The sequence below is a fragment of the Marmota flaviventris genome, chromosome 19 (assembly GCF_047511675.1).
Source record: "Marmota flaviventris isolate mMarFla1 chromosome 19, mMarFla1.hap1, whole genome shotgun sequence".
Taxonomy (NCBI): domain Eukaryota; kingdom Metazoa; phylum Chordata; class Mammalia; order Rodentia; family Sciuridae; genus Marmota; species Marmota flaviventris.
Window position 1 is genome coordinate 7,155,228 of NC_092516.1, and position 14,213 is coordinate 7,169,440.

General features: G+C 46.1%; 1 protein-coding gene across 5 annotated transcripts in view; it reads left to right on the forward strand.

Moving 5' to 3' along the window:
• Positions 1 to 14,213, forward strand: part of Abca3 (ATP binding cassette subfamily A member 3) — a 49,851-nt gene that overhangs the window by 13,894 nt on the left and 21,744 nt on the right. For all 5 annotated transcript variants that reach the window (XM_027940414.2, XM_027940417.2, XM_071605632.1 and 2 more), the window contains 5 exons: positions 725 to 984; positions 3,700 to 3,816; positions 4,087 to 4,207; positions 9,086 to 9,259; positions 12,204 to 12,385. In XM_027940414.2, coding sequence (XP_027796215.1) covers positions 725 to 984; positions 3,700 to 3,816; positions 4,087 to 4,207; positions 9,086 to 9,259; positions 12,204 to 12,385 — 854 coding nt within the window. The remainder of the gene's footprint in view (positions 1 to 724; positions 985 to 3,699; positions 3,817 to 4,086; positions 4,208 to 9,085; positions 9,260 to 12,203; positions 12,386 to 14,213) is intronic.

A 14,213-nucleotide genomic window follows, 5' to 3' on the forward strand; every position in this document is an offset into this window, starting at 1 on the left:
CACTCGGCCCTTTTTATTTTATTTTGAGACAGAGCCTCACTAAGTTGCTGAGGCTGGCCTCGAGCTTAGAATCCTCTAGTCTCAGCCTTCCAAGTCACCAAACCCCTCTCTTCTGATTCTACCTCTGCAATGAAAGGTCTCAGCCACTTGCCACCTAGAGTCATGGTTGGGTGCCAGGGCTGTCAGCTTCTTTCTCTTGGCTGACAGGCTGGCTGCTGGGGTGACATTCAGAACCAGTCCTCTCACCAGATGAGGGAAACACTTTCCTGATCTTCAGACTTTCTTGTTGTCCCTATCTCCCCTAGCCTAATTCTTGGTATGTTCTTTCCTAGTGTATGTTTTACCTAACTTTTATTTGTTTAGAATCGCATCAGACCCTATTGGGGTATTCAGGCTCTCCAGGCAAGTTCATATCCAGGGTGATTTAAAAATGTGATCATATTTGTAATCTTTAAGTGTGTCACATTAATTAAGATGTGGAAGTGACAGTGACCTTGCTTCTCTCCGCTGCTATCAGCATGGGCTCATTCTCTGCCTTCTTTCATGGGGCCACTGTACAGTGCCAGGCGCCACCAGGGCCCCAAGCAAGAGGTTGTTAAGTTGCTCTGTTGCCTCCTGCACCCCTTCTTCTGGAGGCCCCAGGGTTAGCCCTGGTGCCCTTCTGAGCTCACAGCTCCCGAGCAGGCAGCACCTGTGACATGTTGTCTTTGGCTTCTGTGCTCAGGATACATCCGCGAAGGCTTCTTGGCAGTGCAGCACGCCGTGGACAAGGCCATCATGTACTACCACGCCAATGCCTCTGCGCATCAGCTGTTCCAGAAACTCACTGTGGTCGCCAAGAGATTCCCGTTTCCACCATTCATCTCAGACCCCTTCCTTGTTGCCATCCAGTACCAGCTGCCCCTGCTGCTCATGTTGAGCTTCACCTACACCTCCCTCTCCATCATCCGGGCTGTAGTGCAGGAGAAAGAGAGAAGACTAAAGGTAACTCTGTGCATGGCTTTGTAACATCCTTCCACATTGATCCTGGGGGCCGGGCCACCATGTGGTATGTCCAGGGCTCCTTCAAAAGAACTGGCCTTATTTTGAGGCTACCCTGCTCTTTGCCAGGGCTCCTTCCCATGGCTGGAAACACAAGAGTCCGGGCAGAGGGTGGATGCCCTCTGTGGCTCCAGCCTGTCTTGGCTTCTTTAAAATCAAGCTGGTATGCCTGGATTCTTAAAACCCTCTGAAAAGGGGGCACGGTGGTGAAGGCCAATAATCCCAGCAACTCAGGAAACTGAGGCTGGATGATCACAAGTTCAGGCTAGCCTCAGCAACTTAGTGAGACCCTGTCTCACAATAAGAAATGAAAAGTGCTGGGATGTAGTTCAGTGGTAGAGCACTTGCCTAGATGTGCAAGGACCTGTGTGTAAACCCCAGTACTGGAAAGAAAGAAAACTCCTATGAAGCATGGTAGTTTACATGCAGAACACCACCATGAAGGTGGTCCTGGAGCTGCATTGTCCAGGTCTGGAGCCTCAAGCCCCAGAGGACTTCAAACACTCATAGTGCTCCTGGTCACAACTGAGATGCGCCAGAAGTATAAAGGGCCACCAGATTTGAAGACAGCACAGAAAGGATTATAAGCTGTCTCACTAGTAATTTTTATATTGCTTGTGTTTCAAAGACAATACTTTGAATATATTGGATTAAGTAGAACACAACTGAAATTAACATTACTCATCTCTCTTGATGTTTTTAATGTAGCTACTATAAAATTTTCATTCTGTGCTGGATGGTGCAGCTCTAGGGATTGAATCAACAGGGAGAGAAAATGCTTAAATATAGAGCCAAACAATCAGCATTGCATGTAGATCACAGACAGGCACAGTCACTGGTAGTTAGTCACAATAATGGAAGTGTCACTGTGATGTCACAACCTGACTTGATGAGGAAGAGCCGCAGGAACAGTCACTTCTAGAGTCATACACTGACACTGCCATCACCCAGGACTTTCTGCATGCAGTTCCTCCCCTAGGAGTGTCCTTAGTGCTGGTGGAAGACACTTAGAATGTTCTCAAGGGTTCCAAGCCTGTGGTTGTTGGAGGTTTTAAACTGCCACAGATGAGAGGCTGGGAAACCCCCGAGGGGGGCAGTGACCTGCTTGGGTGCCTTAAATAACTTTAATAAAAACAGTGGAGGTAGCTGGAAGTGAACTACAAAATGATTCAGAGAGAATGAACATACACACACATTTGTAGATAACACAAATAAGAAAAGTGTTGCCTGATTATTGAGTCAAGGACATTGATTTTTCTGAAGGTTTAAAATTGTGCATAAGAAAAGGCTGGAGGGCTGGGGCTATGGCTCAGTGTGCAGCACTTGCCTAGCATGTGTGAGGCAATGGGTTCGATTCTTAGCACCACATATAAAAATGAATAAAATAAAGTCCATTGGCAACTAATAAATAAATAAATATAAATAATTTTATGAAAAAGGGGTTGGAAAATCAGCAGCCTGGCCTCATGCCTGGCATGTAAGTCACTTAATCAGTCCTGGCCCCACCGTCCCATCCAGTGCTATGAAGTGCTGGAGCCATCCACCATGATGGACATGTCCTTTATCTGCTGACCACTACATTTGCCATGAAATACTTGAAATAAACTCAATTTTTAACTACTCAATTTTAGATGACTTTAGTTGAAAGAGCCACACGTGGCCCCAGCACACTCTGGATGACCAGAATTCCTGGGCAGTCTGGCCTGTGGAGGATCTGGGCTTCCTCACAGCTCCTCTTGATAGCTGAAAGGCAGGTGAGGAAGGAAGGTATAGTCAGAGCCAATGCCAATCATGGTGCCATCTTCCCTTCTAAAAGGAGGGGCCCTTCCCCAGGGAAGTTCTTGTTCCCCACTTTCAGAGCTTCAGGAGGTCAGGGAATATGTACCTGCAGCTTCTAGCATGTGTGCAGAGCCAGTCTGATATGAGGTGATGTTTCACAGTCTAGGGTGCTAATGTCAGTGTGGTCAGTGTGGTCAGTAGCTTGTAAAGTCTTTCTGCCAACCTGGGGAGGGGTCTGACTGAGCTGATGGTGGACCCCAGTACCAGCTGTACACCAACAGCTTCTAGGGAACAGGTTCCATGCAAGAAAAGAAAGCATTGCAGGAGTTTGGATTGCTCCACAGGACATGGGGCACCCTGCAGGACACTTGAGGGTTACCAGCTTAGTCATCATGTGTTGGAGGCTCACATCAGGCCCCCACAGAGACACAGGTAGAGAAGGGGTGTTCCAATAAGATGGAGCTCAGTGGGCCCAGTCAGGAAGATAGGGACAGATCTCTACCATAAGGAAAAGCCAGGTTGTTGCCAAGCAGAGGGCAGCGGGACAGGCTGTGACGTTGGGAGAAAGGGACAGTTGATCCCAGTCAAGGACCAGGAATGGCCTTCCAGATGCAGTAGCGTATAAGACTGGAGAAAAGCAGGAGGGGCAGGACTTGTATACCTCAGGGCTGAGAGCTGTTGAGTAAGGGGGGACATGACTGTCAGACTTGGGCCTTCTACTCTCCAGGCCAGGGTGTGCTGCATGGTTCCTGCCTCTGGTCCCCAGCACAGGTGTCCTGGTCCTCTCTCTTGGTGGGTGGACACTGCACTGTGCACAGACATGCCAGAGTTCAGATGGTGGGCAGTAGGTTGCAGGCCTAACCACCCTTCTCTCTGTAGGAGTACATGCGCATGATGGGGCTGAGCAGCTGGCTGCACTGGAGCGCTTGGTTCCTCATGTTCTTCCTCTTCCTCCTCATCGTGGTCTCCTTCATGACCCTGCTCTTCTGCATCAAGGTGAGACTGATTTGATGGGAACCCTGATGAGAAGAGGGTGTAAAGACCCCTGCTCTTGGGCTGGCATCTACTCTGGGAGGATAGTGTCTCTTAGCCACTGACCTCACCCTGTCCCCAGGGGCAGGGTGGCAGCAGGGCTTCCTGCTTGCTGAGGTGAGGGCTCCTCCTGTCCTCAGTAGTGTCTCTCTGGCTGGGACCTTTAGGCTTCTCCTAGTCTACCTCTGCCTTTCTTGACCAACCCACATCTGGCCCTGGCGGCCTGTCCTGCAGGTGAAGAAGGACGTGGCAGTGCTCTCAAGCAGTGACCCCTCCCTGGTGCTGGCCTTCCTGCTGTGTTTTGCCATCTCCTCCATCTCCTTCAGCTTCATGGTCAGCACCTTCTTCAGCAAAGGTGAGTCATTTTTCTCCCCCAAAGGCAGAGGACCATGGGGGTAATCCAACTCTTGGGAAACTGAGCAGATTTATGCAAAGTTAAGGGGTTAAAGGTATTGAAGCAGGATGACCCAGAGACTGAGCTGCCAAAAGCGGGGATACCTGAAAGGCTAGGCTGGACTTAATGGGTTAGATCACTGAGGGACAGACTTATAGGAACTCAACAAAGGCCCCACCACAGAGCTTCATGGGACTTCCCCCAGGAAGGAGCTGGAAAAAGGACAGGAGACAGAGCACCTGGTGTGGGCCAGGCAGAAGGGTGAGAGAGGCTTAGAGTAAAGAGGAATTGGCAGAAGGCAAGTGTGGATGCCAAGTTGGATGCTAATAGGAGCCAAAAGCGAGGGCTAATCTATTCACCCACCTTACGATTGCAGCTACATTTGAGGTTATTTCTGCTGTCTGAATTCTTCATGTTCTATTCATCGTTTCTCTTTGCCACCTTCTGTTGGACTGAGAATTCCCTCTAGTTCTTCCACCTCTGATGGTTTGAAAATGTCAATTGCATTTCTCTTCTTTGGGTGATTATCCTGAGTGTTGAACTTAAATACTTACCTTTGAAATTTCCAGAAAGTTAAGTCAGTGTGTCTAGACTCCTCCCAGGTTTGCCTCACCTGTGCCACACAGAGTGTCACTGACAGTCCCTGAGCCTTCTACTGTGCCATCTGCTTCATCGTCACCGTCTGCTTCATCATCTAAGAACATAAGCAGTTGGTAGCTAATCTGCATTCATGTGCACGTTTCGTGTGTGCACTACTTTTGTGTGTGTGTGCTCTGCTCCTTTCGAGTTGTTGTAGGTTGACTTTTGTGCCTGAGTTGTCCTCTCTGTGGGGATCAGTGAGTGGCTAATTGTTTCTGGATGACTGGAGGTGGTGTTCTTTCACCTCACTTCTCAATGATATTTTAGCTGCATATTGAATTCTCCATGGCCAGAGTTTCTCTTGCACTGTGACGTTGCTTCATTACTACCGATACCCGTGGTGTTGGCAAATGTCCACCAGCAGTTGAGGTGTGGTTTCCCTTTACTTTCGAGTGTTTTCCATATGAGGACTTGTCTTTCCCAGTTAATATCTTGTCACATTGGCTTCGTCATCCCTGTCATTCTCTTCCTCTAGACCTTTCTCCAGGCTTCTCAAACTGTCTGTATGTCTCTGAAATCTGAGTTCCATCTGAATTCCTGAGCATTCGCTTCTGAGTGCCTAACACCCTCTGTGTGTGTCTACAGCGTCTCTCATCTGTTGAGACTTATTCCATGACTATATTTATCTTTTATGAACTATCTAGTTGATTCTTGTACATATCTACTTGTTCTTGCTTCTTTATACATTTTCTTGGGGAAAATTTCTTTTTTCAACGGAAACATTTGTTCATCTACTCCTGAAAGTCCATGGCATTCTCATTTTGAAGTTTCCCTGTTCTGCTCACACCATTTCCCATGGACAGTTTTGAGGATACTCATAATCCTCCAATTTAGATCTCCAGCTTAGGCTTCTCTCCTGAAATTCAGACTCAAACCCAGAAGCTTCCTTCCTATTGGTGCTCAATATGTGCATCTTGGCCTGAATGTGTTCAAAACTGAGTTCCTGCCCTTGTCCTCAGAAACTCCTCCCTCTTCTCTGTAAGTGTCAACTCATCCTTCTGGCTGCTCAGCCTGGAGCCTGGGCATCACCCTCGACTCCTCCATTCTCCTACGTCCTGCTCTGCATCCAGTCACCAGGGAATCCCACCCGCTCCCTCTTCTCGAGGTGTCTGAGCTCCAGTCACACCACAGCTTCCTCACTGCACACTGGGGCCCCAGCCCTGTCCTCCCTGACCTGTTTATGGTGGTAACAGCCTCAAAGTGGTCCTTCTGCTTCCACCCTAGACCTGTGTAGCCAAGTGGGTGATGCAAGTCAGAGCTTGTGTCACTTCTGCTCAAAATGTCCCCAAGACCATGTCAAGCAGAAGAGCTGAAGCCCCTGCCGTGGCTGGCTGGGTCCTGCCCGGGTGGCCACAAGCTGACTCTCTGCTGCTCCATTCCCATTCATACAGTCCCTGTCTCACTCCATTCCTGGGGCTTTTGGTTCTGCCTAGGAAAGGGACTCTCAAAAGGTGGTTGCCTAGGGATCCCCAAGGAGCCTGAATAGTGGTCAGTACTTATTTACACAGATGCCTTTTCCACTACCTTGTCCTTGGTTGAGATAGTGCAAAGGCAACATGGGTAAAACCACTGGGCCCCAGGCTTGAATCTCCACATTGCAGCTAGACCATGCTGGTCATTGTGTTCTTCACACACTCTCAGCAGACAGACAAACAAGAATGCCAGTTTCACTCAAGAACCTCCTTGGTGGAACAGATAAAATTATTAATTTTGGGCTGGGACATGGCTCAAGGGGTAGCATGCTCGCCTGGCATGCGTGCGGCCCGGGTTCAATCCTCAGCACCACATACAAACAAAGATGTCGTGTCCGCTGAAAACTAAAAAATAAATATTAAAAAATTCTCTCTCTCTCTCTCCCTCTCTCTCTCACTCTCTCTTTAAAAATATATTAAAAAAAATTATTAATTTTATAAAATTATTAATTTTATTTTACTCCTGAATATACTTTTTTAGTATTCTAATGACAGAACAAGATGTACACATAAAGTACTAGTACTGCATACTGAGTAGGATTAACTGCAGGAGCAACGCGTACAGCTGTTTGAGTTGTCAGCTGAACTAGGCACTTTTTCATTTTTGCTTGAAGGAGTGGCTGTCAGATTATAGCTATTCACATGTAGGTATTTGATAGGCATTTTTTTTCAAATCTGAGCCCATCTCTTTTAAGGAATGTTTTATTACAGATCTGATGTCTGATGTCAAGATTTCAAGCAAAATGTAGAATTTTGCAAAGTCAATTCTAACACCACAAGCTTGACAGTTTCCCAGTAATTCAAGAGTTTTTTAATGAGGTTAGTGATATTAATGAATGCGATCTGCTTCAAAATTATATAATAAAATGTGTCAGTATTTGGAAGATCTGCATAATCCAATGAGCAATATTTTACAAACTGATGCAATATTTTACAGACACGCATCATGTTACAAAATCATGCAGGAGTAAAAATCCATTCAAAGTGCAAGGAAAGCCAGTGCCCTTTGGTGCAAGACAGTACAGCATGTTTGTTTGTTAGTTTGAATGCACGTGTGGTGTGGACTCAAATAAGAATATCTACAAGTGTCTGTAACTAATATAACACCCCTTGCTCTTCCGGCTGCTCATCTGCACTTTGAAAAAAAAAAACAATGGACACAGAGGCAACCAAGAGCATCCATCTGTGAAGTCAGATATTGCAGATGTTGCACAAATGTGAAACAATGCTACTCACCAATTGTGGGAAACATGGTTGTGTTTCATTAAAAACTTCAATATATTATGAGTTCATTATTGTCAAAATTTTAAAAATTATTTTTTAGTTGTAGTTGGACACAATACCTTTATTTTATTTATATTTATGTGGTGCTGAGGATCAAACCTAGGGCCTCACACATGCTAGGTGAGCACTCTACCACTGAGCCACAACCCCAGCCCCTATTGTCAAATTTTTAAAAGCTTTAAATGTTCTTATATTAATTTATCATAGACTAAATATAAATAACCTTTAAAAAGAAAAAAAGCCTTGGACTGGGGTTGTGGTTTAGTAGTAGAACACTCTCCTGGCACATGTAAGGCCCTGGGTTGGATCCTCAGCACCACATATAAATAAATAAATAAAATAAAGTCATTGTGTCCATCTACAACTAAAGAAAAATATTTAAAAAGAAAAGAAAAGAAAAAGCCTTTGGTGTCTTAAATAATTTTTAAGGAGGTGCTAAGTGCAGTGGCCACAGCTGTAATCCCAGCAGCTCAGAAGGCTGAGGCAGGAGGATCTTGAGATCAAGACTAGCCTTAGCAACTCATGAGGTCCTAAGCACCGCAGGGAGATCTGGCCTCAATAAAAACCCAAAAAAACAAGGTCTGGGGATGTGGCTTAATGGAAAAGTGCCCCTGGGTTTAATCCCTAGTACCACAAATACTACTACTGCCACTCCTAATTTTTTTTAATATTTATTTTTCAGTTGTAGTTGGACATAATACCTTTATTTCATTTATTTTTATGTGGTACTGAGGATTGAACCCAGTGCCTCACATGTGTGAGGCAAGCGCTCTGCCACTGAGCCACAACCCCAGCCCTCATATTCTTAACTTTTAAGGATGTGAAGATATAAAGATCACAGAGCCTGAGTGCCACAGGGTAGAGCAGTACCATGCTGTCCCCCTGCACCCCTGCCACCTGGCCACTTGCCTGTGCTGTTCCTCGCTCACTTGTGTGTTCCTCTCGAAGCCTCCCTCTTCTAGCTGGAACCTTGCCACTCTTCCCAGCCATGTCCCTGTTGAGCACTCTGCGCTTCTCTTCCCATTCCACGTGCCCTAGAATCAAGGCTTGGGAGGGGTGGGAGTTCACTCCATTTTGTGTGCAGCCTTCTCCCTGGTACCTGGAAGAGCATGTGGCACCTACCAGGTGGCATCTGATAGATGAATGAATGAACAAATGGGAGAGATTGGTCAGACAGGGCAAGAAGGGTCTCGAGTGGGAATCCAAGTTCAGCACTAGTAATTAACACGATGTGGCATGTCCAGGAGGTGACTGGGTGGGAGGCCCGCAGGAGAGGGCTGGAGACCCCAGGCAGGGTACTGTCCCAGGGGAACGGAAGAGGCTGCGATCCCTGGCCTGCAGCCCCAGCACTGGGACTTGGTTAGGGCCTAGGCTGGCCATGAACCCTGCTGCAGGCACAGCACCCTGGCAGGTTTGTACGCCCTGTGCTCTCCTCTCCCCACAGCTAACATGGCAGCAGCCATTGGCGGTTTCCTCTACTTCTTCACCTACATCCCCTACTTCTTTGTGGCTCCTCGGTACAACTGGATGACATTGACCCAGAAGCTCTTTTCCTGTCTCCTGTCCAATGTTGCCATGGCAATGGGAGCCCAGCTCATAGGAAAATTCGAAGCCAAAGGTGAGTATCAACCTCATCACAAGCTGCTCTAGCTGCCCAGGAAGCATCTCTCCAGAAGTACCCCCAGCTGTTAGACTAACCCCAAGCAATAAGCAGGCAGAGCAGCACACCAGAGCTAGGACTTCATGGCAGGTGCCTAGCTTGTCTGTCCTTCCTGGGGCTTCTGCATGTTGTTCTGGCTCTGCTGGAAGGAAAGAAGCATCTTGTACCTTCTGTAGGCTGCTGTGGCTCATGTAAGATGGTCTCGGCCCTGTCCCGTTTAGATGTTCTCTTTTAGGCCAAATGTTCTCATTTCTTCCAGCCACACATCTTGGTCTATTTGTGCTTCTATCACAGAATTCATGAGACTAGGTAATTTGTAAAGAAAAGAAACTTCCCACTGTTCTGGAAGCTGGGAAGTTCAAGACCGAAGCACTGGCAGTTTTGGTGTCCACTGAGGATCTAGTCTCTGCTTCCTGGATGGCACCTTGAATGCTGTTCCTCATGAAGAGAGCAAAAGAGTGAGGCCACTCTTGAAGGCCCTTTTTAAGACAGCATTTGTCCATTCATGAGGGCCATCTGAGGACTATTTCTAACACATGAACTTTTGGAGACACATTCAATCCGTAGCCTCTTGCAATTCCTAGCTGTCATAGTTTCCAAAGCTCTGGAACATTTAGTGTTGATTCATCTTTAATTAGAATATTTTTCTTTGGTTGGCAATGTCTTCCAGCACTTCAGCTTTTAAATATATATGTTGATGTTTAATGGTGCTTAATGTTGCTGATAAAATGTAGACTTCATAAATGAGCAGACCCTTCTAGGGCTCAAATACTTTATATATATATATATATACACACACATACATACATATATATATACATATATATATGTATATATATATATATGTATGTATGTATTTTAGTTGTAGTTGGACACAATACTTTTATTTTATTTGTTTATTTTTATCTGGTGCTAAGGATCAAACCCAGGACCTCGCATGTGTTAGGCAAGCGCTTTACCACTGAGCCACAAGCCCAGCCCCTCAAATACTTTTTTTTAATATATATTTTTTTAGTTGTAGGTGGATGCAATACCTTTTATTTTATTTGTTTATTTTTATGTGGTGCCAGAGATCAAACCCAGTGCCTCATGCATGCTAGGCAAGCACTCTATCACTGAGCCACAACCCCGGTCCCCTCAAATACTTTTTTTTTAATATTTATTTTTTAGTTGTAGTTGGACACAATACCTTTATTTTATTTATTTATTTTATGTGGTGCTGAGGATAGAACCTAGGGCCTTGCACATGCTAGGCAAGTGCTCTACCACTGAGTCACAGCCCCAGCGCCCCCTAAAATACTTTTTAAGAGACCATTTCTGGCAGTATTGGTGGTACATGCGTATGATCCCAGTTACTGGGAAGACAGGAGGATTGTAAGTTTGAGGCCAGCCTGGGCAACTTAGTGAGAACCTGTGTAAAAATTAAAATTTTAAAAAGGCCAGAGATGTAGCTCAATGCTGCCAAGCAAGGCCTTAGGTTCAATTCCTGCTACTGCAAAATAAACAACTAAGTAAATGGCCATTCTAAAGAGGAATCTAACTATATGGCACCTCTATAGTTCTATACTAAATATTTCTTTCTTTTTTTAAGAGAAAGAGAGAGAATTTTTTAATATTTATTTTTTAGTTTTCACTGGACAGAACATCTTTATTTTATTTTTATGTGGTGCTGAGGATCAAACCCAGCGCCCTGCGCATGCCAGGCGAGCGCGCTACCGCTTGAGCCACATCCCCAGCCCTATACTAAATATTTCTTAAAGCTGCTAAGTCTCTAGCTATTTGAAAGTGAGCATTCATCAGGGCTAGAGAGTAATCATATCAGTCTGGGGCCTGTGGGCCAAGAGGAGATGGCCAGAGACTCAGGTCCCCAGTATGTGTAGACTGTGATGTGGGCTAATTGTGAGCTCCACTAAATAGAGCTTCATATATGCCTGAGGCCTCTGCCTCTCAGGTTTTTTTTTTTTTTTTTTTTTGTGTGTGTGTGTGTGTGTGTGGTGTGTGTTTGGGTATTAGGAATTGAACCCAGGAGTGCTTAGTCACTGAGCCACATCCCTAGCCCTATTTTGTATTTTATTTAGAGACAAGGTCTCACTGAGTTGCTTAACACATTGATTTTGCTGAGGCTGGCTTTGAACTCATGATCCTCCTGCCTCAGCCTCCTGAGCTTCTGGGATTATAGGCATGAGCCACCACAGCCAGCCTCAGCCTTTTTTAAATTTCTTTCATTTTGATATAGGCTCTTGCTAAGTTGCTTATAGCCTTGCTGAGTTGCTGACTTTGAATTTGTGATCCTCCTGCCTCAGCCTCCCAAGCTGCTGGGATTATAGGCCTACAGCACCACACCCAGCAGGTCTCTGAGTTTCAAAACAGACTAAAATGCATCTTGGTTCACACTGATCTTCCCCAAATTGTGTGTGTGTGTGTGTGTGTGTGCACGCGCACGCACATGCATGTTTTTTGGGGGGGCGGGGATACTAGGGATTGAACTCAGAGGCACTTGACCACTGAGCCACATCTCCAGCCCCTTTTTTATATTTTATTTAGAGACAGGGTCTCACTGAGTTGCTTAGGGCCTTGCTAAGTTGCTGAGGCTGGCTTTGAACTCACAATCCTTCTGCCTCAGCCTCTGGAGCCACTGGGATTACAGGCGTGCACCACTGCGCCAAGTCCGTACATGCATTTTTACACGTCACCAAGTTAAGCACAGGCCCATCTAGTTTGTTTATGAGCTTACTTCTGGTGCTGTAACTTGCTGCAGTTGCCTTAAAGATTTGAGGGAAGTTATCAGATTTGTTATGAAGCTGGGAAGGGAAGCATACACAATGAAGCCATCAGGGTCCCTGGAGTCCTGGGCTCTCCCAGCTTGCCCACTTTGGGGCCATTTTCCTGGTTTGTCCTCCAGGCACGGGCATCCAGTGGCGAGACCTCCTGAGTCCTGTCAATGTGGATGATGACTTCTGCTTTGGGCAAGTGCTGGGGATGCTGCTGCTGGACTCTGTGCTCTATGGCCTGGTGACCTGGTATGTGGAGGCTGTCTTCCCTGGCCAGTTCGGTGTGCCCCAGCCCTGGTACTTCTTTCTCATGGTGAGTACTGATGCCCCTGCCCTTTGAGTGGCTACCTCTGTTAGGGGGTGTAGATGTCACTGCCATGGAATAGAGAACCTGCCCTGTATGTGGTGAGCTGTGGGTTGTGAGGGCCTTTGGGGTTGGTTCAGAGAGAGAAGAAGGCCCGCTCCCACCCAGGGTCAGAGCTGAGGGGACCAGTACAGCCCACCGGCCTCCACTCGCCTCCACTTGCTTCCTGGATCATAAAAAGATATTGTTTTAGGTTTTCTGCCTACAAAATATACAGCTTTTTGTACAAATGTTCAACTGAGGCATGTATAGCACTTCCCACTGTGACTCTCTAGCTGTGGCTCTTCAGGCTTGTCCTGTGCCCATATTGTCACATGGCACATGCAGAGGAACATGAGATGTAGCTACATTTGCTTCATGATCATATTTTTTTTTAAAGAGAGAGAGAATTTTAATATTTATTTTTTAGTTTTCGGCGGACACAACATCTTTGTTTGTATGTGGTGCTGAGGATCGAACCCGGGCCGCACGCATGCCAGGCGAGTGTGCTACCGCTTGAGCCACATCCCCAGCCCTCATGATCATATTTTAAAGTGCTTAAAACTTGCTTTTTTTTAACCTAACAGCACACCTTGGTATCTTCTTTTTTGATATTTTTTTAGTTGTGTATGGACACAATACCTTTATTTTGTTTTTTATGTGGTGCCAGGATCAAACCCAGTGCCTCACACATGCTAGGCAAGCAATGTACTACTGAGCCACAACTTGGCCTCACATCTTGATATCTTAAACACATATATTTGTGTGTCTGCTTTGCTTATACACATAGCTTTAGAACTTTAGATTTTTTTTTTTTTTTTTTTTTTTTTGGTACCAGGGATTGAACCCAGAGATGCTTAACCACTGAGTCACATCCCCAGCCTGGTTTATATTTTATTTAGAGATAGGGTCTTGCTAAATTGCTGAGGCTAGTTTAGAACTTGCAATCCTCCTGCTTCAGCCTCCTGAGCCACTGGGATTACTGGCATGCGCCACCGAGTCTGGCAGCTTTACATCTTTATGTACACATATTTATAAGTTTTATTTATTTACAAATACTTGATGCTTGAGCATATACCTCTCTATGAGTTCACCTGTAGTGATCATACAGGACCCCAGTGTGTGAATCTACCAGCAGGCACTTAACCAGCTCCCAGGGATGGTTAGTTAGGGCACTTCTTTTTTCATTTTTTGGTTCAACATTTACCAAGCATCTACTCCTGTATCTCATCAGCTCTAAGGTAACAATGGGTGGGCAGAAGCAACGGTTACTTGTCTATTCCCATGGAAGAGAAATATTGCCCCTTGAACTCTGGCATTGTACCCTTAGATGCAGTTTGATTTCAGAGTCACACTAAGTATATGAAAAGCATGTCCCTTAGCACCAGTAGGTTGTGGCATTCCTGGGAATGCACTGGAAACAAAGCTGACAGCTGACAAGTCACCACCCCTAAGCACACCCTGCACACTGTCTTGCTGGCGTGAGGCTGCCCTAAAGCAGAGCACACGAGGGCTATGGCTCTATGCCGAGCCCCTGCTCAGAGCTGAGTGAGGGGGAAGATGCTTCTGGGGCCCCTCTTGCTGTTGGTTGTGTGGTGTGAACTTGTGGGTAGCTCGGCTGGGAAGCAATCCCTGTGGGCTGGCTGGGCTGGAGCCTTCCACAGCCTCTCTTCATGTTGACCTCAGAGCAGGCAAGTTCCTTTTCCTTTCTCCCTTCTGAGTTGGCATTCACAATAAGCCTGTGAATTACCACTCTGTCCCCAAGCAGAGGCTCACAGCCTCGCCGGGGAACTCCAAG